The 24,257-nt window shown below is 37.2% G+C and overlaps 1 protein-coding gene across 27 annotated transcripts in view; it reads left to right on the top strand.

The window, feature by feature from the left end:
* The first annotated feature begins 200 nt into the window (after positions 1-200).
* neb (nebulin) overlaps positions 201-24,257 on the top strand; it is a 57,986-nt gene continuing 33,929 nt past the window's right edge. For 25 of the 27 annotated variants that reach the window (XM_017469752.2, XM_017469750.2, XM_017469749.2 and 22 more), the window contains exons 1-59: positions 201-336; positions 998-1,110; positions 1,404-1,475; positions 3,333-3,398; positions 4,286-4,402; positions 4,563-4,670; positions 4,806-4,910; positions 5,005-5,109; positions 5,229-5,333; positions 7,047-7,151; positions 7,556-7,660; positions 7,786-7,893; positions 8,873-8,989; positions 9,456-9,557; positions 9,670-9,777; positions 9,879-9,983; positions 10,099-10,197; positions 11,528-11,632; positions 11,732-11,839; positions 11,954-12,067; positions 12,183-12,380; positions 12,574-12,681; positions 13,124-13,222; positions 13,404-13,508; positions 13,592-13,699; positions 13,796-14,107; positions 14,261-14,467; positions 14,565-14,669; positions 14,758-14,865; positions 14,955-15,266; positions 15,357-15,563; positions 15,663-15,767; positions 16,015-16,122; positions 16,216-16,527; positions 16,770-16,976; positions 17,066-17,170; positions 17,302-17,409; positions 17,512-17,823; positions 17,920-18,126; positions 18,222-18,326; positions 18,428-18,535; positions 18,634-18,945; positions 19,174-19,380; positions 19,558-19,662; positions 19,790-19,897; positions 19,997-20,308; positions 20,400-20,603; positions 20,686-20,790; positions 21,002-21,109; positions 21,194-21,505; positions 21,597-21,800; positions 21,896-22,000; positions 22,120-22,227; positions 22,385-22,696; positions 22,788-22,991; positions 23,101-23,205; positions 23,292-23,399; positions 23,499-23,810; positions 23,967-24,170. In XM_017469752.2, coding sequence (XP_017325241.1) covers positions 1,422-1,475; positions 3,333-3,398; positions 4,286-4,402; positions 4,563-4,670; positions 4,806-4,910; positions 5,005-5,109; positions 5,229-5,333; positions 7,047-7,151; positions 7,556-7,660; positions 7,786-7,893; positions 8,873-8,989; positions 9,456-9,557; positions 9,670-9,777; positions 9,879-9,983; positions 10,099-10,197; positions 11,528-11,632; positions 11,732-11,839; positions 11,954-12,067; positions 12,183-12,380; positions 12,574-12,681; positions 13,124-13,222; positions 13,404-13,508; positions 13,592-13,699; positions 13,796-14,107; positions 14,261-14,467; positions 14,565-14,669; positions 14,758-14,865; positions 14,955-15,266; positions 15,357-15,563; positions 15,663-15,767; positions 16,015-16,122; positions 16,216-16,527; positions 16,770-16,976; positions 17,066-17,170; positions 17,302-17,409; positions 17,512-17,823; positions 17,920-18,126; positions 18,222-18,326; positions 18,428-18,535; positions 18,634-18,945; positions 19,174-19,380; positions 19,558-19,662; positions 19,790-19,897; positions 19,997-20,308; positions 20,400-20,603; positions 20,686-20,790; positions 21,002-21,109; positions 21,194-21,505; positions 21,597-21,800; positions 21,896-22,000; positions 22,120-22,227; positions 22,385-22,696; positions 22,788-22,991; positions 23,101-23,205; positions 23,292-23,399; positions 23,499-23,810; positions 23,967-24,170 — 8,817 coding nt within the window. In that variant the 5' untranslated portion in view covers positions 201-336; positions 998-1,110; positions 1,404-1,421. The remainder of the gene's footprint in view (positions 337-997; positions 1,111-1,403; positions 1,476-3,332; positions 3,399-4,285; positions 4,403-4,562; positions 4,671-4,805; positions 4,911-5,004; positions 5,110-5,228; positions 5,334-7,046; positions 7,152-7,555; positions 7,661-7,785; positions 7,894-8,872; positions 8,990-9,455; positions 9,558-9,669; positions 9,778-9,878; positions 9,984-10,098; positions 10,198-11,527; positions 11,633-11,731; positions 11,840-11,953; positions 12,068-12,182; positions 12,381-12,573; positions 12,682-13,123; positions 13,223-13,403; positions 13,509-13,591; positions 13,700-13,795; positions 14,108-14,260; positions 14,468-14,564; positions 14,670-14,757; positions 14,866-14,954; positions 15,267-15,356; positions 15,564-15,662; positions 15,768-16,014; positions 16,123-16,215; positions 16,528-16,769; positions 16,977-17,065; positions 17,171-17,301; positions 17,410-17,511; positions 17,824-17,919; positions 18,127-18,221; positions 18,327-18,427; positions 18,536-18,633; positions 18,946-19,173; positions 19,381-19,557; positions 19,663-19,789; positions 19,898-19,996; positions 20,309-20,399; positions 20,604-20,685; positions 20,791-21,001; positions 21,110-21,193; positions 21,506-21,596; positions 21,801-21,895; positions 22,001-22,119; positions 22,228-22,384; positions 22,697-22,787; positions 22,992-23,100; positions 23,206-23,291; positions 23,400-23,498; positions 23,811-23,966; positions 24,171-24,257) is intronic. The other 2 variants (XM_047155988.1, XM_047156008.1) reach the window with 2 other exon arrangements.

Here is a 24,257-nt window from a genome sequence, read left to right as displayed (position 1 = left end):
AGTGGCCTTATAGAATTTAATCTCATTGTAACCCTGCAACACCTCTGCCAAAAGTGACAATAACACAATCTACATGTCTGTTTTTCCTTAATCCCACTGCTCCATTTGTATGGTTGTATCTCGCTGGATTTTCTGAACAGGTGCTCTTTTCCTAAAGGCATCACTACTATATATTTAGCTGTTGAAACCTGAGAATGCTGCTCACTGATTGGCTAGATGGAGCACATGATAACTGGAGTGCGACAGTGACTGTGAGCTGTCACCCAGCGTTTCTCAGGAGGGAAGAGTTGGGGAGGCTCTGGCAGCTTGGGAAACACTATAACTTTAAATTCTCTGGTAAGCAAAGAAATTCAACAAAGTAAGCAATTATGATTTCCCTCTCCAGCGCGCACATAGCTTTGCATGGCCTCCTGTGGATTTTCTACTCTTTTGCCATTGGAAGGAAGTGAAGGTGAGAGTCGGTTCTTGACCCAGTCTCTTATGAAGCACTGTTCAACCTTCTCTGACTGAGCAACTTTACAAGAACTCTTAAACTCGCCAACGTTGTGAAGCAGGAACTTATCTTTCTCTCTCTGGAATCTATGCATCTACACTTTGGATCACTGTCTGAGGCCCCTCACCACTTTGAATGGGAATTTGCTTAAATTCTCGTCTTCTCTTCTCTTTAATGAAATTATCATTTTAACATGAAATTCTGTGAGTTTGGTACTAAAACAGGCTAGTTAGTATGCAGTCCTATATTTAACCTGCAGCCTCAGAAGGTATTGCAGTTCTGCTAGCTAAACAAAGCCAGCCAATCAGGTCTTGGCATTAACTTTCATGACATAGCTGGAGCATCTAGGAGCAGCTGTCGTGTAGCTTCATCCAGGAGCTGCAGCTTTTTTCGGGGTCTTGAGTGTCAAATTGTTTGACCAGCTGAGGCCTGGAAAACCCTTTAAACAGACAACGTTTTGCGTAGTTCAGTGAAAAGTGAATTCACATCTCTGTCTGTGTTTAGGTTTGCAGGAATACATTAAGTGGAATATCAGTTTGGGACCCTAGTAGATGGAAAGTGGGCATCTTTCTGATTTTACAGTCACTGGATAGACTACTGGAATTATATTTGTTCAGGTATGTATGAATCTGTAAGAGGAAAATATTCTAGCATGTCTCCAGAACATTATCTTTGCTCTTGGAGTTGATAGATAGGTTTGAGGCCTATTTTTAGTATGGGTGCACGGTGTGCCCTTCAACTGATAGTAAGGAGAGAATATATATTTTGTACAGGTATTTCAACAATGCTTTACTGATTTTGTTGTTGGGGATTTTTGTTTAAACTTCATTCATGTTTATTTCTGACGATCCCATTTCCAATTTGTATACAAAGTAGATTAAAGATTATTATTGTTTATTTGCTCATGTAGATCCACTAAAAGTGTCTGATGATGGACACCGAAGAATATGAGGAAGAGTATGAGGAAGAAGTGGTGGAAGAGGTAAGATATAAGTCTGTAGTGCAGGTCTACTGGCAGGTCCTATGAATAGAGAACTGAGATACCACTACAGTCAGCAGTTCAGTATGCGCTTACCCCAATATTCATGACCAGAGCTGGCTCTCATTTCAGATCACCTCCTCCCAATACCACCCATAGTGCAGTATAAGACCTACATTTCAACCCCCCCACCCCTTCCTCCCGAAATTAATCCCAGTTATAGTAGTCATATATATATATATGCAACATGATATATGATTTTCTGTTATTTATTGTTACTGTTGATGATGTGTTACAAGCATCTAATGAAAAATGCCTGAATGGAAGTAACCATTGTTAGATATGATATTCTCACACTTGCTGTGGAACCTTTATACTAACAGTGGGATTACGTTCTGTTCAATGTGATAAGATCCCCTGCAAGCCTCATTTAGAGCTGCAATTTACTGCAAATGCGAAATACACATAATTAAGACTTTAAAAGTCTTAGAAACATTGCTATATATGTCTGTCAATTTTGACACCTGCTCACTGTCACAGGATGCCTGTAATTTTTGTTAAGCATTTTACAATTCAGTTTAATCACTTAGATTAGCAAAATACTTCTTGGGGCTTCCAGGGGCTCTTGTTCAATGACATGCATACTTGTGCTAATTGTAAACTTTGTAACATTTTTCCCCCTCCAATCACATTCACAGTTCAGCTTTTAGTATCTTTAGTAGTTTAACCTCAGTCAGATATATCGACTCTTCTGGTAATGTTACTAAAAAGCTGCCAGCTCCTGTAGATTAATAGCTGATTATACATTTTTATGTCTAATATACTTTTTCAACATTAATGAAAAGTAGTGTGCTTTGACATGGGTTATTATTACAGTAGATACAAAAATAGAAGTGTACATCTACAGTAGGCTCGCAGGAAGGAAAATGAGAATAGAGGCACTGTAAATCACACTCATCAAGACGTCTAGCCATGAATGTCACACTGAGAGAACGCTTTGCTGGAGGTTAAAATGGGAAAAGAGACCTACAAGTGGTGAAAAGAAAGAAATATACAATACAGTGAAGGGCGGGACGTTGAGGTGAAGGGACAATACGTTTTTCAAAGCATATTGATATATCTATACAATCAAATAGGTATGAACTTGGAAGCATCTAGACCCTGTATAGTTTTTCCAGCTGTGATTTTAATCTGATAAGGTATAGCTTTTTAATACTGATGGTCTGCAATTACATGAAAACAGTATTTTTTGTAGCACTGAGAATACTGAGAAAATCACTGTAACATTTAGTGATTTAGACCATAAAACTATAAGTGTTTGGGGTAGCAAAGTTTTGGTAGCAGGACTAAAGAGGTCCAAGAGGAAGATATGATATCCAAACTGAATAGCAAAAACTATATTATAACGAAGTGTATTGTATTGTCCCAATGATGGGTGTTATGATTCATTGTGATCTTGTCTATGAGCCACTGTATCTGTTTGTCACCATGACATTAATGTTGACTGAAAACAATAATAGATATGAGCTCATCTATGTGCTTAAGTGTTAATGAGCACAGGAGGCTCAGTCAGTCAGAACAGCCAATCTATTACAGGCTGCTGTCAGGCAATACAACCCAATTATCCTACCAGAACAAATAATGGCAAAAATGATTAGTATTATTACTATCTATTAAGAAATTATCTGTCATACAAACATAGCGTTTTTGCTAACTAACCTATTATATAAATAACTGAACTATGTAAACGAAATAATTAGCAATTTCACTGCAAAAGTGACAGACACACACATGTTTTAGCTTGTCTCTGGTTTCTGTGAACAACATTTTAAAAGCCCAGAGTTTGTCCTATATTTGTAGTATTATGAGGAGTATACGACTGACTACACTTCCACCACCAGCTCACATCAGTCTCGGGTTGGAGAGGTAAATGGCCTTCTTCCAGGGTCCGCTGCTGAAAGAGATACACAGCTTTTGTCATACTGCCTGATCTCGCATGTCATGAGGGTTATTCCACTGTTCACTTCTAAATTACAAATAAACGAACTCATGAAGAGGCAGTGGATTATTAAACAAACCTCTTTGTTTAACAATTCACAGTACAGTGAGAAGAGTTGGTCAACATGTCAACTTTCATTAATGTGTGATTTTTCAATTGACTTTTTTTTTTTACTTTGAAATATGAAATATTTATTCTGAATGCTGATGAAATAACCCTCATATTCAGTCCTGTAGGGCTTTAAAAAAAAAAAAAAAAAAAACAGTAAAGTTGTATTAAAAGACATGAATCTCTGCATCCTATATAGAATTCTTTGTATGCCATTTCTGTTCCTGCATGTTTTTATAAAGTCAAGTTATGCATGTGAGCTCTCACAGAAACTGGTCTCATGCATTTTTACTGAGTTGCTTGACTGCTGTCCAGTATAGCATTATGCTACCAGCCCTTTATGACTTTAGCAAGTAAACTCTTAACCACATACTAATTTGGTATTAGTACTTTGTATTTTGTACTTGTATTAGTGATTTGTACTATAGCAGGTAAGTTAACCTAGATGATGCCTTGAATTAAAACCTTACACCTTTCATGATTCACATGTTTTTGAGAGTAAATATTGTTAATATCATGGTAAATACATAAACACAACATTAGCATTCATATTTGCAAGAGAATTATAGTGTTAATGCTAAAGCTAATATTATGTTGTCTTTTGGTGTTAATGTGCTTCTAGTGTCTCACATATTTTAAGTCCCAGATGATGCTCATACCTGGGAATTAATCTATTTACTGACTGACTCTCTTCTTGCTTCTCTAGCTTGGGCCTGGGGGACTTCCTACACGTAAGGTCAGGAAAAGGGCCAAGGTGGACACTTCAAAATTTATGACCCCATACCTGGCACACAGTCAGAAGATGCTTGACCAGTACAGCCATGTAAGACAATAAAATAAACAAAGAGGACTCTCCATTTTACTGAGTTATGATTGTAAAATTAGCAGTGTACATGGAGTGTTCCGTATAAAATGTGTATGAGCATATGTAATGTGTGTGGTATTATTATTGTTATTATATGTACATTCATGGATCTTTGCAGAACAAGTACAGGGAGGTATATGAGAAGAACAAGGGTCAACCCTATTACATTACAGCTGACACACCCGAGATTATTCGCATCAAGAAGGCTCAGGAGCAGCTCAGTGAGGTAAGGATTACACTTTAGTATTACTGTCAGCCTTTACATCATTTGTCAACAGTTTGCTCCTTTTGGTTTTATTGTTGAAAATGATGCAGTGTGACTCTGTTTTTATAAAAACTTGTCAAATTTTTTTCCTACCAGGTGATATATCGTATGGAAGGCCTGAAGGCTAAGACCGGTAGCCTGTACGATGGGGAGGCTCGTGAAATCGCACATGTGAAGAATGTCACTGATCTTATCAGCAAAGTAAGCACATCTAAGAAATCCCATCAAATCATACTCAGTCTTACTAGAGGACCACCTCTGTCAGCTGTACCTAATCTTTTATGTGGCTCCTCAGGTCTTGTACAGGCAGAAATGGGATGAAACCAAGGACAGATACTTACTGCCTCCTGATGCGCCCGAGTTGGTTTTGGCAGTGAAAAATGCTGCAAATATGAGCAAGGTAGGAATTTGGCCATCCTAAAAGTCTTGCATATATACCTATGACTTCAGTCCTTTAATTATTATGACTTGCATTCTTTAACTGAGTATGCATTTCAATCAAATGTTTATCTCTATCAGAAACGATACACAGAAGATTGGAATGAGGAGAAGACCATGTACTACCCATACAGTGACAGTCCAGAGCTCCGTCGAGTAGCCAAAGCCCAGGAAGTCCTCAGTGATGTAGGTTTATTCTTACACAATGCTGAACTCTTCCGTCACTGAGAAGGTTGTTACAGTTGAGGGCAAAAATGAACATCCTCTACTGTATAAGAAAATGTACAACTACTTTACAATCTACGCAATTTTGCCATATGTCTCAATATCTAGACCTGATTTGAATAAGGCAGTGTATGACATGATATCAGAAAGAATGTTCTGGTGTATGGGGAGCAAATATTACACCTGCAAAAGAGATTAGAAGAAGTTATAAAGTATGGGCTTACAAGTTACACTCACAAGTCACTTTATTAGGAACACCTGTACACCTGCACAATCATGTGGCAGCAGTGCAATGAAAAAAAAATCATGAAGATACATGTCAAGAGCTTCAGTTAATGTTCACATCAGAATGAAGAACAATTGTGATCTCTGTGGCTTTGATCATGGGATAGATGTTGGTATCAGATGGGTTGGTTTTTCACACACAACAGCAGAATTGTTAGGAAAATGCTAACTCTAGAGACTGTTGTGGATGAAAATCCCAGGAGATCAGCAGTTTCTGAAATACTCAAATTAGCCCATTTGGTACTACCAACCGTGCCATGTTTAATGTCACTGAGATCACACCTTTCCCCATTCTGATGTTTGATGTGAACATCATCTGAAGCTCTTGACCTGTATCTGCATGATTTTATACATTGAGCTGCTGCCACATGATTGGCTGATTACATAACTGCATAAATGGACAGGTGTACAGGTGTTCTTAATAAAGTGACCGGTGAGTGTATTATACAGCAATTAGTTCTGGTCCATAAATCTGATTAGACATGCAGCATTCCAAGAGTGCTTATATTTAGTGTAATCACAGTGGGATGTTTCACTATGTGTATCACGTCGCTCTTTTGTGCTTGACATGTAAAATTTCAATTCTAGCAACAGTTAACTGAAACTATAGAGTTAGAGACATCATCAGCAGACATGGCAAATGATACATTTTTCATGAATAGAACTGAATTGACTTAAAATTTAAAACTCGTCAGATGAAGATGAAAATTAAAGAAGCGAAGCCAATTTCAGTTTGTTGGGCCCAACAAGCAGCAAGCTAGCCAGATAGCTGACAGGCTATCAGTGAGTGCAGGTTCTTCAGGATCCCCTTCTGTTGGTAGAGCAAAAACAAACAAAACATTTGGCCATATTGTGTCCAAAATGTAAGTTAGTAAATATTAATTTCTTATTTATAGAACTGTTATATAAAAGCAGTATCACACTCTCAATCATGCTGTTATACAGACCATCATCATGGCTGTGATTAGCTATGGCCGATATTGTGCCGTGCTGATATTCAGTATAAGCGTACTCTTGCTCGTGTGATATTGGTTAGTTAGAGAATACTTAAATCACGTTCAGAAAGAAGGATGTACATTATTACTCTCCTTTTAGATACTATTTGACCATCTTTGTTCTGTGAAACATAACTAGATGTCTTATCTTTCTCAACTAGATAACTAGATGGTTGTTGTTGTTTTTTTGTCCTAAGGGTATGCAAAATTTTTATTCAGATGAGTTATTTCATTCCATAATGTACTTATGATGCTGTGCTATAACAGATTAGATGATGTCCACACTTGTAAAAGTCTTCTGTATAATTTTTGGGACACTCTGAGAATTGAACTTGATCGCACAATTATCTCCATTCCATATGTTAATCACTTTCATTTTCCTTTGACATGACAGGTTAAATATAAGAAGGGTCATGATCAGCGCAAAGCAAAGTACACATCCTTGGCTGATCCCCCAGAAGTGGAACTTGCCAAGAAAAACTTTGCCAATCGAAGTAATGTAAGTAGAAAGCAGAAATCAGGTCAGTCATGTTAAAAGGCAAAATGATTCCTTTAAACGCTTGTCAACAAAGTCAAGAACAGCTTTTAAAGCATTTAAAGCACTGCCTGATGGGGATTGTTAATGATCAGTGACTATTTTTAACCATATCATATCTATAATGAGCTGTATCACAAAGCTTCAGAGAGGGAGAGACTAAACAGAGCTGTGACACAAGAATGAGAGTGTGTCGGTGGCCCCTCAGAGACAGACAGGACTAACATAATGAACCATGATATTACTAAAGGGTATTATTCCAGATTCAAAGAGCTCATCTTCCCACAAACCCCTAAAGAAAATTGCAGACTTATTTTTAAACAAAGGTTGTTCAATTATGATTAACTAAATGTTTTTATTATTTGTAGCTTGTGTATCATGACGACTATAACAAGAACGTCAAAGGCCAGTGGTGTGAAACTCCTTACTTTGACGTTGCAATTGGCAAGATGGTCATGGATAACTTAAGTGAAGTAAGTAATAGTATATATTAATCCACCTTATTTTCTATCTTCATGCAAAAAAATTAAGCCGTACAAAGATGTATGAATTTATTCATACTGCTAAATTTCTCTGCCATACATTTCTTTCCCACTAGAAAAAATATACTGCTGCTTATGAAGATATGAAAGACCAAATTTATTTCATGCAAACCGAAACACCAACATACGCTTCAAACAAAAAGGCTGGTGACTCTGCAAGCTCGGTGAGATTAAATGTATTTCTCTTCTTGTGCACCCATGGAGATAAACACAGAAAAGTAAAAGTGATATAGTCAGGGGTATATAGTACTTTTATATGAACACAGAAAAGTAAAAGTGATCTGGTCAGTGGTATATAGTACATTTAAATAAACACAGAAAAGTAAAAGTGATATAGTCAGGGGTATATAATACTTTTATATAAACACAGAAAAGTAAAAGTGATATAGTCAGTGGTATATAGTACATATAAATAAACACAGAAAAGTAAAAGTGATATAGTCAGTAGTATATAATACTTTTATAGAAACACAGAAAAGTAAAAGTGATATAGTCAAGGGTATATAGTAGACCAACATATAAATAAAAGTAAAAGTGAATCAGTGGTATAGTTCGTTTAATAAACAAAAAGTAAAAGTGAGATAGTGAGTGGTATATAGTACATTTAAATAAAACAGAAAAGTAAAAGTGACAGTCACTGCTGAGTAAAAAATAAAAGTTAGATAGTCAGTGGTATAGTACTTTTAAACTAGACTGTAATTTAGGGACAATGTCTGAAAAATTATCTATTTTCTCATTCTGTAGCCAATGACCTTTTACTCATAACAGCTTATGATGACTGTGAATGTGAATGTTTGTCATGCAGATATTTAGGTACTGTGCTTTAGACTTAGACCACCAGGCCCCATCAGTTAATGACCCTGGAAACCATGACAGTATTACAGAACAAGCTGGATTACAAGTACATATTTAAATCATACTGTTAGTGGATATGTGTCAGTGCAAGTGTTTTTTAGTCTGGGTCTGAATTTAACCAATGACACAAAAGCTATTCATACATTGGCACACTGTAGTTGTGACATTGACTGGGACAGAATATAGATACAGACAATGAAGTAGACAATAGACCTGTATCCATATAAACTACCCTGAAGTTCACCACAAGAATGGTTTGAATTATGAACATTTCCCCCTCTTTCTTAGGTCAAATACAAGAAAGACTACGAAAAGACAAAATCAGAATCTGATTACAACGTTCTCCCAGCTTCAGAAAACCCCCTCCTCAGGCAACTCAGATACGCTGGCACCATCTTGAGTGATGTACGGTTTGGATGTTGGATTTGTTTACTTTTGTAGTGAATGTATGTGACCACATTAGAAAAAATACTATACATTTTAGAGTTTTGTATTTTATTTGTATTGCATTATTTTGTAGTACCCTATTCACTTTCGGTTTGTTTTTTGCTTTAAAGTTTAACTCCATTTTGTCAAACTGCAGAAATTTTGTCCACCAGGTGGCGCTAATGTTTCATGGAGATTCTTTTTGTTGCTGATAATTGAATAAAATATCAACTTCAAATGCTGGGGATGATGTTGGAAAGTATTGCTGGATAGTATTTAATGTAAAAATGAGTAAACATGGCAGTGAGGTCTATGGCTAGAAGCCATTGCTTAGATTTCAGTAATGTTTAAAGTGATTCACAAAAGTAAACCATTAAGGCTGCTTTCAGATGCTTACATGGTGTGTATTAGGCATTTACCCCTCTTTCTCACACCCTATTTTTAGAAAGTGTATAAAGCAAGCTATGAAAAAACAAGAGGTTCCAGCATTAATTATTGTGACACCCCCAAGTTCAAGATGGACAGTGTGCTCAAAAAGTTTAATGATGTGAGTCTCGTTTACTTTATTCCTTGTTAAAAAGCATGCAGTATGGGCTTATTGATAGAAAAATCTTGTTTCATGGAAAATCTTGTTTCTTGTTTCTTGTTTCATTCCTTAGGTGCACTATAAAGACAAGTATGAAAGTGAGGTAAAGGGCCATTATATTGGGAGTTATGAAGATATAAACATGCTTCGCTGCCAGAAGGTGGAAGAGTTAAAGAGTGACGTAAGTAACTTGTATGTTGCTGAACAATAATTCACATATATTCCTTGAGCAGTTTTATCCAGTTACATTTTATTCAATGTTGTGCATTTGTTTGCTCTTAGAGAAATTATAAAGCTGATTATGAGGATATGAAGACAAGATGCTTCTTCCCTCAAACTATAACCCCTGAATACGACGCTATTAAAAAAGTGGGACAATGTAAAGATGTGAGTTTGCCAGATACAAGTTGACCAAATGGAAAACATTCATGAACTTATACATTGAATCCTTTTTGAACTGTATTGTGTAATTATATTTGTATGTTTCGTTTCTTTTTTATAGAATCTATACCGGCAACACCCAGACAAAATAAAGTTTACACAAGTAACAGACTCGCCTGTCCAAGTACAAGCAGCCATCAACGCCAAGCAGCTGAGTGATGTATGTCTCTCTATCTCTTTTACTTCCTAGCTCAGTTTTGCCAAGAGTTAAATATGTCATTTCGATTCAGATAATAATTTCAGATAATAATGTCAGATAATAATTTCTCATTAGCACTGAGTCCAGGAAAATTACAACAAAGCCCATAAACTGATTGGCATCAGTGCCATTTATATTTGAGCTAAATGCCATCCACAAATACTTAGGCCACACTTTATCTTCAGAGCCCAGTTGCTGTTCTGTAGATAAAGTAAATGTCCTGAGATATTTTAGGACTTTGCATACCTAAATCTCAAAATAACATTCCTGACCACAAGGGTCAAATGAAAGAGGCTTTCAGTACAGGACATTTTAAGAAACAGCATTGCCATCTACTGGAATTTCTATGACCTCCCTATTTTGCAGTGCATAGATAATATTACTATAAAAAAGAATTTAAAATTATTAGTATTTGAATAATATGAATGTGAATTTTGAGTTTACTGTAAATCATATTTATTTGATGTAGTGATGTATTTTTTTTAATATTTCAAAGAATTAAGATGTGAATTAAAGTGTAACTGAAAAATTAAATATATTTAAAAATATACATATGAGGTTAATAAGATAATCTATTGTAAAGAATAAATATTTTTTATTTTAAATACATTAAGTAAAGGATTAATTGTACTGTAGTACTTTAGAATGTTAGGCAATGTTGAACTAGGACATTGATGTCATCAACTGTGATAATTTTCGAAATAATAAATTAAACAGACCATGCTGTTATAGGAAATAATCAGTGATGTGGTGATGTGATGCAACTGAACATGAATCTGATTTACTACACCCTGAAGTTGATTATTTTTAAACAACAGCATATCCCAGCGTATCCACAGTTGTTTGTTTTGGGGTTTTTTTTGAAGAAGAATAGCATGCTGTATTCTTATTTAATAATAAAAAAAAAATGCCTTCACCTCTGAGACTTACAAAGTGATGCAACTGGAGATTCCATCCAGAAATGCAAAATAAATGTCTCTAAAATGTTACACATTTTTAATCCATTTATTTGGAACATCTGCTATAAAAATCTCTGTGTAAGTTATTATTGAAACAATAAAGTATTAGAAAGCGCACAGTAATATAAAGCTGTGATTTGTCTTGCAGCCAGAACTACTGTCAGAGCCATGCTGTTATAAAAAAAAAAACCCTGACACTTTCTGACCAGACAGAATTAAAAATTCAATAGCAGTGTTGTATAATGATAGTGAGCAAACCCTTAATATAACGTAGCACTAAACTCTATCTTCAGTATTTGCAGTTGTTGACCTTATTTCTATTGCCGTTTCAGCTGAACTACAAGGCGCAGTATGAGCAAGAGAAGTTTAAGTGTTACGTGCCTCCTGATTACCCCTTCTTCATTCAATCTAGGGTTAACGCATATAACCTTAGTGATGTAAGTATTATCCATTATAACACCACATTATTATTTTATTTAGATATGAACGTTAACGTGTGTTCTTTTACGTTTTTATATGAAACAATTCTGTTTTAGACTTGTTACAAGTTTGAATGGGAAAAGACAAAAGCCAAAAAATTTGAGGTGAAGGGTGATGCTATCCCCATCCTCGCAGCCCGTGCCCACACCAACATTGTCAGTGATGTAAGTATACAAAGCTCTGTTGTTCACAGACACAAATTCAGCATTTACTTGAACATTTACAATAGTATTTTGATTGCTTCTGAGATCACTGCACTGTGTTGGCTCTTTTGTTAGGTGAAATACAAGAAAGATTATGAAAAGACCAAAGGACACATGGTTGGTGCTCTTAGCATTAACGACGATCCAAAGATTATGCACTCAGTTCATGTTGCTAAGATCCAAAGTGAGGTAATTATTGCATATTTACATAACAGCTAGAAGGACATTCTGAAATATGATTTGTTTTTATAATAGTTGGATATTTCATACGATTATTCATGCAAATAAAATGTCTCTTCAACAGCGTGAATATAAAAAGGATTATGAGAAGATGAAGACAAAGTATCATACCCCACTGGACATGATGCTTGTCACATTAGCAAAGAAGTCTCAAGCTATTGCCAGCATGAGAGGCTACAAAAATATCATCAATCGCTACTTTCTGCCATATGACAGCGTAGCATTGGACCTGGCAAAGAAAGCCAATATCATCCAGAGTGATGTAAGCATTCACACTGTAGCCAGACACAGTAAAGTTTCATTGAACTGTTTAGTTGAAGCCTAATAGTGGACATACACAGTACTTTAAGAAATTAACCCTGGATTAGTGTTTAGTTTGTGTAGTACAAACCTTTTTTTTTAATTGTTAGCTTTCTTTATCATTTTGCTGATTTATTCCCACCCTCCCATTACAGAATGAATACAAGTCAGAGTACAACAACTACACTAAAGGAACTCCTTGGATACCTTACGGATCTCTGGACGTCGAGAAGGCAAAGAAAGCAGGAGAGATCCTGAGTGAGGTATAATTGTCAAGTCATTGATTATTTCCGAGGTTAGAATCCCAGGCTGCACATTAAGATGCAATCTCACAATTCTTAAAATGGCTAGAAAACATATTGAGTCAGTCACATGTAGAATAATTTTATGTCACATGGTTTAGGTCATGCCCAAAATGAGGTTTTATCTGGTTTAAATCCAAGTACCGGTATGAAGATTTAGAGGATTTAACAGATACAGATACACATACTGTAGTTCCATTGCATTTCATCCCTACATTGTACACTGTGTTGTTTTGACAATTTTATACATACTGTACGCTTAAATACATTGTTTGTTAGATTAATATTTTACATTGTACTGGACAACATATGACTTAGTAAAAAATGTTCTTTTTACTGTTTTGATTAATCGGTCACACTGTTAAGCTTAGTCACTTGTTGTTTTGTTATTGTCTCAACCCAGAAAAAGTACAGACAGCCTCCAGATTCTGTGCCGTTTACTGCTATTGATGACCATCCCATCATGCTGCAATCGAAGCTCAATCAGCAACTCAGGAGTGATGTAAGTACATGGTTTCAGAATATGATCCAGAACTTTCTTCATGTATTGTGCTCCAAACTGTACACCTTCAGAGTCTAGCACATTGCTTTACTACATAATGTACAGCAATGTTTTATTTATTCTACTGTAAATTGAGCAGAATGCTTTGTGCACTGCATCTGACTTGTATTCCCTTTTGTAGCTTCATTACAAGAAAGGGCTTGAGGAAATCCATCAAAAATATTCGCTGCCTTCTGATGTTCCACAGTTCATCCAGGCCAAGTGTAACGCCTACAATATCAGCAATGTATGTAAATATTTCTAATGAGGAATCCATGGGGTTATGACAGTGTTGTTAATGAAGCTTTCCACATTGTTCTCAATTTTCAGAAATATTACAAGCTTGGCTTCGAGGATCTTATTTCAAAGGGTTATGACTTGAAGGCTGATGCTATCCCTGTTCGTGCAGCGAAGGCAGCAAGGCATGCAGCCAGTGATGTATGTGCCGTTCTTTTTCATTACCACAAAGCATGGAACATGCACAACCTGGGATAGGAAAGCAATCAATAAAACACTGATTTGTTATGCCTTTAGGTCCAGTACAAGAAAGACTACAACAAGAACAGGGGCCATCATGTCGGCTTCCGTAATCTTCAGGATGACCCACTGCTGGTGCACTACATGCAAGTGGCTAAGATGCAAAGTGAAAAGAACTACAAGAAAGACTATAATAAGGCTAAGCTGAAGTACCATACCCCTGTGGATATGTGGAGTGTTGTCCAGGCTAAACAGTCATCTGCAGTTCAGACATATACAGGTTACAAACAGCCCATTCATCAATACACACTTCTACCTGATGCCATGAACCTGGAGCTGGCTCGCAACATGAACAACCTCTCTAGTGATGTAAGACAATTCTCCTTGCATCAACTCAGTTGAATTGAATAAAAGCATTTTAAGGTTGACATTAGGCCAAATGTGATTACATAAAGTAATTAAGGGTACAGGGCACGAATGCTCACAGTAACTCACAATTTCTGTCAAATTACTCTTTATTAGAACAACTATAAAGCAGACTATGAAGCCTCTGTGAAAGGTATTGGCTGGATCCCAATTGGCTCACTGGATGTGGAGAAAGCTAAGACTGCAGGCAATGCTCTCAATGAAAAGAAGTACAGGCAGCATCCAGACACCATCAAGTTCACCAGCGTCACCAACAGTCCTGTTATGGAACAAGCGAAGCTGAATGCACAGCAGCTAAGTGATGTGTGTAACAATGAAAATGCCCCTATGACTATAGAAAGTTGAGGTATGTTTGAAACCAAAATTGAAATTTATATCATGCGGTTTCCTTGTTTTGCAGAGGCTGTACAAAGCCAGTGGAGAGAAGTTCATGCACACATACCATCTCCCTTCTGATGCACCTGGGTTTCTGCAAGCTAAATACAATGCTGTGAATATCAGCAATGTAAGTAAACGCACCATCATCTGTTAATTTTTTTTTTATTATTAAATATTATATAGATATAGTAGTTAATTGATTTACATTTTTGCAGACGTACTACACATATGCACACAAGCAAGATATTCTGAAAGGACACCAGATGAAGCAAGATGCTATTCCAATTGTTGCTGCCAAGTCCTCTAGAGATATCGCCAGTGATGTTAGTAACTTCACTTTTCATTGTATAAGTATGTTTAAAATATGGTATAGAATTGTAACATTAACATTTATATGTTGTTCTTTTTACAGTACAAGTATAAGCTTGCATACCAGAAGGTCAGAGGTCACCACGTTGGCTTCCGTAGTCTTCAAGATGACCCACTGCTGGTGCACTACATGCACGTGGCTAAAATGCAGAGTGAAAGGAACTACAAGAAGGACTATCACAAGGCTAAGCTGAAGTACCACTCTCCTGTGGATATGCTGAGTGTTGCCCAGGCTAAACATGCATCTACAATTCAGACATGCATAGGCTACAAACGGCCCATTCATCACTATACACTTCTACCTGATGCCATGCATATTGACCTTGCTCGCAATATGATGGAAATTCAGAGTGATGTAAGTCTAACTTCAGCATCATTTCAACTAATTTACTAACACAAATCAATCTAAGAACTTGTTTAATTAGTTTTCATCTTATCTTGACAGAATGTGTACAAGTCGGAGTATAACAACATATACAAGGGAGCAGGGTGGGTTCCTATCGGTTCTCTTGACGTGGAGAAAGCTAAAACAGCTAAAGCTGCTCTGGATGAAAAGAAGTACAGAGTTCACCCAAGCAGTTTGAAGTTCACCAGCCTGACAGACCAAATGAACATGGTTTTAGCCATGAATAACACCAAGCAGATGCATCCTGTATGTATTGCAGTAGTTATGCTCTACTATAATATAATGATTACTTAAAAGACACAGTTTTCTCATAATTTGTATTATGTATGTTCTTTGATGTTATAGTTTGCTTATAAGACTTCTGGAGAGAAGTATATGCACACCTACCACCTTCCAGCAGACTCCCCACAGTTTCTTCAGGCCAAGTTTAATGCCCAGACTATTAGTGAGGTAACTCATATGTTGAAAGAGGGTCTTACCCCAGAAAAATTGTAACGTAACTTTGCATGCATTTTGGAAGTATAACATACTTGCTGTAGACAACTAGTTATTTTAAGCTAGACTTCTTCTTCTTCTTCTTCTTTCGGCTGTTCCCATTAGGGGTCGCCACATCTATTTTTAGTTAGACTAGAGGTGGAAAAGAAAAATGTTAAATAAAATAAAATGCACTATAACATAACGTTTTTCTTTTTTACAGTCACACTACAAATCTCAGTGGCTTGTAGACATTGCCAAAGGATATGACATGAAGGCTGATGCTATTCCTATAGTTGCTGCTAAACAAGGAAGGCATATTGCTAGCAATGTGAGTAAATACAAATGCCCTTTTTTCCCCAAATTATATTAAAGAGCTTGTCCATCACTTGTTCATGAATATATGAGATAATTGTGTTCACAGTTCCAGTACAAGAAAGACTATGAAAAGTCACGAGGTCACCACGTCGGCTTCCGTAGTCTTCAGGATGACCTGCTGTTGGTGCACTACATGGAAGTGGCTAAAATACAGAGTGAAAGGAACTACAAGAAGGACTATCACAAGGCTAAGCTGAAGTACCACTCTCCTGTGGATATGCTGAGTGTTGTCCAGGCTAAAAATGCATCTGCAGTTCAGAGATTCACAGGCTACAAGCAGCCTATTCATCAATACACACTTCTACCTGATGCCATGCAACTGGAGCTGGCTCGCTCTATGAACACCATTTCCAGTGACGTGAGTCAAATTTATCTCCTTTACAATGCCTGTGTAACAATGGAATTTTAACAATGTGTGTAAACAAACGTATACCTGACCCATTAACTATCATAGTCAAACCAGGGCAACTATGATGTTGATGATGATGATCACATGACATGCTATCAATAAACAAATCAATGTCTCTTGTTACAACTACCTTATTATCGTGTATAAATCTTGTTTTTAGTTTTCAGTTTTTATCATTCTTTCCTGTACAGGTTGAGTACAAGAGTGATTACAACAGCTCTATTAAAGGTCTGGGATGGGTTCCTATTGGCTCCTTAGCAGTTGAGACTGCAAAGGTTGGTGGACAGATACAGAGTGACAAGAAGTACCGTACTCATCCCTCCAAATACACCTTTCAAAAGCACATGGATTCCATGGACCTGGCTTTAGCTGCTGCCAACAACCAGATTATGAACAAGGCAAGTTTGCATTTTGTGGCTTCTAATTGTAAGATCTGAGTCGTTATTAATGTCTAGTAACCAATTTGTTTCCATCTGTTTTAATACAGCAAGCATATACTGCTGTATGGGAGAAAGATAAAACTAAAATCCATTTAATGCCTGACAGCCCTGAATTTGTCCTTGCCAAGGCCAATGCCATCAATATGAGCCAGGTAAGGTAAAAAAAAAAATGTAGTTGTTTCCTTGAAACACCTGAAATTTAGCTACGTATAATTTTGCTAGAGTGGAGCAAGGTCATTATGTTAACTGCATTTTTCTCATCCTTTTCTCTCTACATTTTTAGAAACTCTACAAAGCTGGCCTTGAGGAAATGTATAAGAAAGGTTATGACCTCAAAGCAGATGCTATTTCAATCTTGGCTGCCAAATCTGGCAGGGACATCGCCAGCAATGTATGTTTATTTTCTCTTCTTCTGGCTCAAGATATAATAATATGCTTTACATTTGTTTGTGTGTATGACCTTGTTATTAATAGAGCTATCATTCAATTACAGTACAAGTACAAACTAGCATATGAGAAGGCCAGAGGCCACCATGTCGGCTTCCGTAGTCTTCAAGATGACCCACTGCTGGTGCACTACATGCATGTGGCTAAAATACAGAGTGAAAGAAACTACAAGAAGGACTATCACAAGGCTAAGCTGAAGTACCATACCCCTGTGGACATGTTGAGTGTTGTGCATGCCAAACAGGCTTCTAAAGCTCAAACAAACACAGGCTACAAGCAGCTTTTCCATCACTACACATTACTTCCTGATGCCATGCACTTGGCGTTAGCTCGCTCTATGAATTCCAGTTCCAGTGATGTAAGTCAAATATTTTCTCCATTGTCAAGTATGAATTTGTGTTAGCTTAGCAATGGTTGTTCATGTCATAAACAATATTTCTGCTAATATTTTCAGGTTGAGTACAAGAGTGATTACAACACATATGTAAAAGGTGTTGGATGGGTGCCTATTGGCTCATTAGGAGTGGAGACCGCAAAAGTTGGAGGACAGATACTCAGTGATAATAAGTACCGAACTCACCCATCTAAATACAGCTTCCACAAGCACATGGATTCCATGGACCTGGCATTAGCTGCTGCCAACAACCAGATCATGAACAAGGTGGCTTATCGCCTGAACAAAATATCTTTTTATACTTTTATTAATGTAGTCGTTTCTCTGGTTGGTAACTGACTATTTTGCATGTTTAATTGCAGCAAGCATATACAGCTGCTTGGAATGAGGACAAGCGTAAGATCCACATCATGCCTGACAGCCCAGAGATTCTTCTGGCAAAGGCCAATGCAATAACTATGAGTCAGGTACATCTAAATCATATATTATAGCAATGGTTCTCAATTTCAGTCATAGATACTTCATTTGTTGCCCATTCTAATCTTATGTCCATGACAAATCATTTCAGAAAGCCTACAAAGCTGGAATGGAAGCTGCAAAGAAGAAGGGTTATGACCTCAGAGCAGATGCTATACCTTTGGTCGCAGCCAAAGCTTCAACACGTATTGCCAGTGATGTGAGTATCTACTTAAAAGACTGAATCATTAGCTGATTACCTTTTCACAGCCAGTGTCTCTCTTTGCCTGATCTGATTCGATATTTTACTTTTAACAGTACAAGTATAAACTGGACTATCAGAAGGCCAGAGGCCACCATGTCGGCTTCCGTAGTCTTCAGGATGACCCCCTGTTGGTGCACTACATGCACGTGGCTAAAATGCAAAGTGAGAGGAACTACAAGGCAGACTATCACAAGTCTAAGCTGAAGTACCATACCCCGGTGGACATGTGGAGTGTTGTACAGGCTAAGCAGGCATCTGCTGTGCAAACCAACGCTGGATACAAACAGCAGTTTGCTCGCCACACAGTCCTGCCTGATGCCATGAACCTGGAATTGGCTCGCAATATGCAGACGATTGCTAGTGACGTGAGTGTAGATTGTTAGTCTAGCTCTAAATCTTTAATAGCTTAAATCTATTAAATATTTAAATGCATAATTTACACAATAACTTTGCTAATAATACAAAGTCCCCATTAGTATTATATTACATATTTTAAAATCTAAAAGGTGGTTAATAAGTTCACATTAACCTTTATTTTAAACAAATTGTTTATAAAATCATCAAATATTTTCAATTCTTTGGTCTTTTCACAGAATGTGTATAAGAGTGAATACAACAACTACATGAAAGGAGTGGGATGGGTTCCCATTGGCTCATTGGACGTGGAGAAAGCCAAAACTGCTAGTCGGATAGGTAGTGAAAAACTCTATCGTACACACCCCAGCAAAAACAAGTTCACCAAAGATATGTCCTCCATGGACCTGACTCTAGCTGCAACCAACAATCAGATCATGAACAAGGTGATTTAGGTCACTTTCTATGTTATTGTTTTTATTATTTCATGAATTACGTTATTATTAGGTCGTGACTTAATCAGATAAATGGGCTTGATAAATAACTTAATAACTAATAATGTAAATATAATGCAAAACTGATATGTTCACTGTACTGAATACTTACAAACATCTTTTTCACAGAAAAGCTATATTGAGGCCTGGGAAAAGGACAAAACATCAATCCATATTATGCCAGATGCAATGAATGTCACTCTTGCACGTCAGAATAAAGCCAACTACAGTGAAGTTAGTAATCCCTAACGCATAACCTTCACATAAAGTATTTATGATACAAATATTACTATATTAATATAGTATAGTATAGTATATAGTAATATAATATATTACTAACTTCTTATCTTCCATTTTTTAGAAACTGTACAAACTTGCCAATGAACTGGCAAAGAAGAAGGGCTATGACATGCGCAATGATGCTATTTCAATTCAAGCAGCCAAGGCATCCACAGCTATCTCTAGTGATGTATGTTTTTCTTTAATTAGGACAAAATAAATGCTATCCATGTGTGACTGGATTGATTACAGTGTGTGCAAAAAATTAACACCTTTTAATTTTGAACAGTACAAATACAAAACTGGGTATCGTAAGCAAGTTGGCCACCACATTGGAGCCCGGAGCATCCAGGATGACCCACTGCTCATGTTGGCTTTGAACTCAGCTAAGATTGCTAGTGATGCCCTGTACAAGAAAGACTTCAACAAGTTCAAGACCAAGTTCCACCTTCCAGTGGACATGCTGGCATTTGAACTGGCCAAGAAGAACCAGATCCAGGTCAATGATGCCAACTACAGAACTTACCTGCACAACTGGACCTGTCTGCCAGACTCCAGTGACGTTGTACAGGCCAGACACGTCTATGACCTCCAGAGTGATGTAAGTTTTTCATCTGAATTTGTTAATGTGTTTATTCTATGGAACGTTGCTAAATAGATTTTCAATTGCTTTCATTGCTTTAATTTCACAGGCTGTGTATAAGGCAGACCTGAAATGGCTAAAAGGCCTGGGATGGATCCCTATTGGTTCACTTGATGTTGAGAAAGTGAAGAAAGCTGGAGAAGCTTTGAGTGAAAGAAAATATCGCCAGCCCCCAAGCAACTTCAGGTTCACGAGCACAACTGAAGACATGCCAATGGTCTTGGCCAAAGCCAATAATGATATCATGAACAAGGTAACATTTGTTTTAATTGCTTATTTAATTACTTATTGTGCAGATTAATGTAAGTGTTATAACGTATATTCTTTTCTGAAAGCAAACTTATGTCCAAGCCTGGGAGAATGATAAGACCAAGATCCACATCATGCCAGATGCAATGGATGTGGTCCTCGCAAAACAGAATAAACTAAATTACAGTGAGGTCAGTATCTTTATTGTATACTTGAAGCTGTTGTTATTAACATAATCTTCATCAAAATTAAATAAAATTTGAAGTTTCTATTTTTTATTGATTGATTACACAGAATGCAAGACTATGGGTTGTTTACAAATAGAAATTATAGCAAATGCTTTCAAAATTAATTTTTCTGTGTGTAAATAAATGCAGTAATTTGATTGTATTTTTTCCCCAGAAACAATACAAACTTGCCAATGAACTGGCCAAGAAAAAAGGCTACGATATGCGCAACGATGCTATTTCTATTATTGCTGCTAGAGCCTCCCGGGATATTGCTAGTGATGTAAGTTTTATGAGCTACAAAAATCATTGCTTATCATTTTGAAGATGTTTTTCATTATACTGAACTAGTTTTTATTGTTTATAGTACAAATACAAAACTGGGTATCGTAAGCAAGTTGGCCACCACATTGGAGCCCGGAGCATCCAGGATGACCCACTGCTCATGTTGGCTTTGAACTCAGCTAAGATTGCTAGTGATGCCCTGTACAAGAAAGACTTCAACAAGTTCAAGACCAAGTTCCACCTTCCAGTGGACATGCTGGCATTTGAACTGGCCAAGAAGAACCAGATCCAGGTCAATGATGCCAATTACAGAACTTACCTGCACAACTGGACCTGCCTGCCAGACTCCAGTGATGTTGTACAGGCCAGACACGTCTATGACCTCCAGAGTGATGTAAGTGATTTCATTTGGTAAAGTAGCTTTAATGATTTCTTTACTCATCTGATTTTAAACCAGTTCATTTTCTATTAACTTCAATCTACAGGCTGTGTATAAGGCTGATCTGAAATGGCTAAAAGGCCTGGGATGGATCCCCATTGGTTCGCTTGATGTTGAGAAAGTGAAAAAAGCTGGAGAGGCTTTGAGTGAAAGAAAATATCGCCAACACCCAAGCAATTTTAAATTCACAAGCACCACTGAAGACATGCCAATGATCTTGGCCAAAGCCAATAATGATATCATGAACAAGGTAGAGGGTACACTGACATACAGCATGCAAGTTAAGTTATTTTGTAAATAAAATAATTTGTGTTTAATTGTTTTCCATTCAATGGATTCTGCTAGAGGTCCTATATCCAAGCCTGGGAGAACGATAAGACCAAGATCCATGTCATGCCAGATTCCATAGAGGTGCTCCATGCAAAACAGAACAAGATCAACTATAGTGAGGTTAGTAGTGTAAGGATTATACAACACGCTGTCCATCATGAATATTTGATTTGATACGTTTTTGTGATTCCTAAATTATTTAATGTAAATAATAATGTTTCTCACAACCTACCCCTCAGAAACTGTACAAACTTGCCAATGAGGAGGCTAAAAAGAAGGGCTATGACATGCGAAATGATGCCATTTCTATCAAAGCAGCAAAGGCCTCTAGAGATATCATCAGTGATGTAAGTGTTTCTTTATCACAAGTAATTGAAAGGCATGAACATGTGTGCATTTGTATTCCTCAATAAGGTATTCTTTTTGTGAAAAAGAACGATCTTGTAAAATCACAATTTGAGTGTTCTATTTCATTCTGCTATTATTCAACCTTTTGTATGGCAGTACAAGTACAAAGCTGGATATCGTAAGCAAGTTGGCCACCACATTGGAGCCCTGAGTATCCAGGATGACCCACTGCTCATGTTGGCTTTGAACTCAGCTAAGATTGCCAGTGATGCCCTGTACAAGAAAGACTTCAACATGATCAAGACCAAATTCCACCTTCCAGTGGACATGCTGGCATTTGAACTTGCCAAGAAGAATCAGATCCAGGTCAATGATGCCAACTACAGAACTTACCTGCACAACTGGACCTGCCTGCCAGATTCCAGTGATGTTGTACAGGCCAGACACGTCTATGACCTCCAGAGTGATGTAAGTTTTTCATCTGAATTAATTTGTTCATTTGTTTCATCTATGCTTGAACTTCACTTAATGGATTTTTTTTCTTACTTTCACTTTACAGGCTGTGTATAAGGCTGATCTGAAATGGCTGAAAGGCTTGGGATGGATCCCAATTGGTTCACTTGATGTTGAGAAAGCCAAGAAAGCTGGTGAGGTTTTGTGTGAACGACTGTATCGTCAGCACCCAAGCAATTTCAAGCACACAAGCACAACTGAAGACATGCCAATGATCTTGGCCAAAGCCAATAATGATATCATGAACAAGGTGGTGTTTCAAGAAGCAGTCCTGTGGACCTTGTTTATCATTTAATTACATACCCTTTGTTTTAATTTAGATTCTGATGTATATAAATATCTGTATTTTCACACAATAGAGAAATTACATTGCTGCTTGGGAGAGTGATAAGACCAAAGTTCACATCATGCCAGATACAATGGAGGTGCTCCTTGCAAAACAGAATAAATATAACTACAGCCTGGTAAGATTCAGAGAGAAACACTTGAAAAGGGTTACTACTCCTATAGTTTCCCCTGCTACCTTCTAATTTTCTACATTCTTATCTAGAAACAATACAAACATGCCAATGAAGAGGCTAAGAAGAAGGGCTATGACATGCGCAATGATGCTATTTCAATCAAAGCTGCTAAGGCATCCAGAGATATCATCAGTGATGTGAGTTGTCTGTTATAATAAACACTTAATTGCACATTATACATTTGTAAACGCTGTAATTGATGTAAAAAGTAATGTCCCGATTATTTTTCTCTGTAGTACAAGTACAAAGCTGGATATCGTAAGCAAGTTGGCCATCATATTGGAGCCCTGAGCGTCCAGGATGACCCACTGCTCATGTTGGCTTTGAACTCAGCTAGGATTGCTAGTGATGCCCTGTACAAGAAGGACTTCAACAAGTCTAAGACCAAATTCAACCTTCCAGTGGACATGCTGGCATTTGAACTGGCCAAGAAAAACCAGATCCAGGTCAATGATGCCAACTACAGAACTTACCTACACAACTGGACCTGCCTGCCAGACTCCAGTGATGTTGTACAGGCCAGACACGTCTATGACCTCCAGAGTGATGTAAGTGTATTGTTTTGGGTGTCATTTTTCAAATAGGCTTTGTGTCAATTTAAACTTTGAGCAACACCATCATGTAGAATTATAGACCCATTTGGTGTTGTATAATTTCACTAATTAATATGACTTTTTTTTTTTTTTTTTATCCCTGATGCTTAGATTGTGTATAAGGCAGACCTAAAATGGCTACAAGGGCTTGGATGGATCCCTATTGGTTCACTTGATGTTGAGAAAGTGAAGAAAGCTGGAGAGGCTTTAAGTGAAAGAAAGTATCGTCAGCACCCAAGCAACTTCAAGTTCACAAGCACAACTGAAGACATGCCAATGGTCTTGGCCAAAGCCAATGCTACTATTGGCAATAAGGTGCAGTTATAATTTAAACTAAAGATATTTTAGATATTTTTCCTCAAATCATACAGCTAAATCTTTCTAGACCTTGACAAGTCTTAA

The sequence above is a fragment of the Ictalurus punctatus genome, chromosome 6, assembly GCF_001660625.3.
Source record: "Ictalurus punctatus breed USDA103 chromosome 6, Coco_2.0, whole genome shotgun sequence".
NCBI classification, from domain to species: Eukaryota; Metazoa; Chordata; class Actinopteri; order Siluriformes; family Ictaluridae; genus Ictalurus; species Ictalurus punctatus.
Note: the sequence above shows the minus strand (reverse complement) of the source record. Positions and strands in the feature narration are given on the sequence as shown.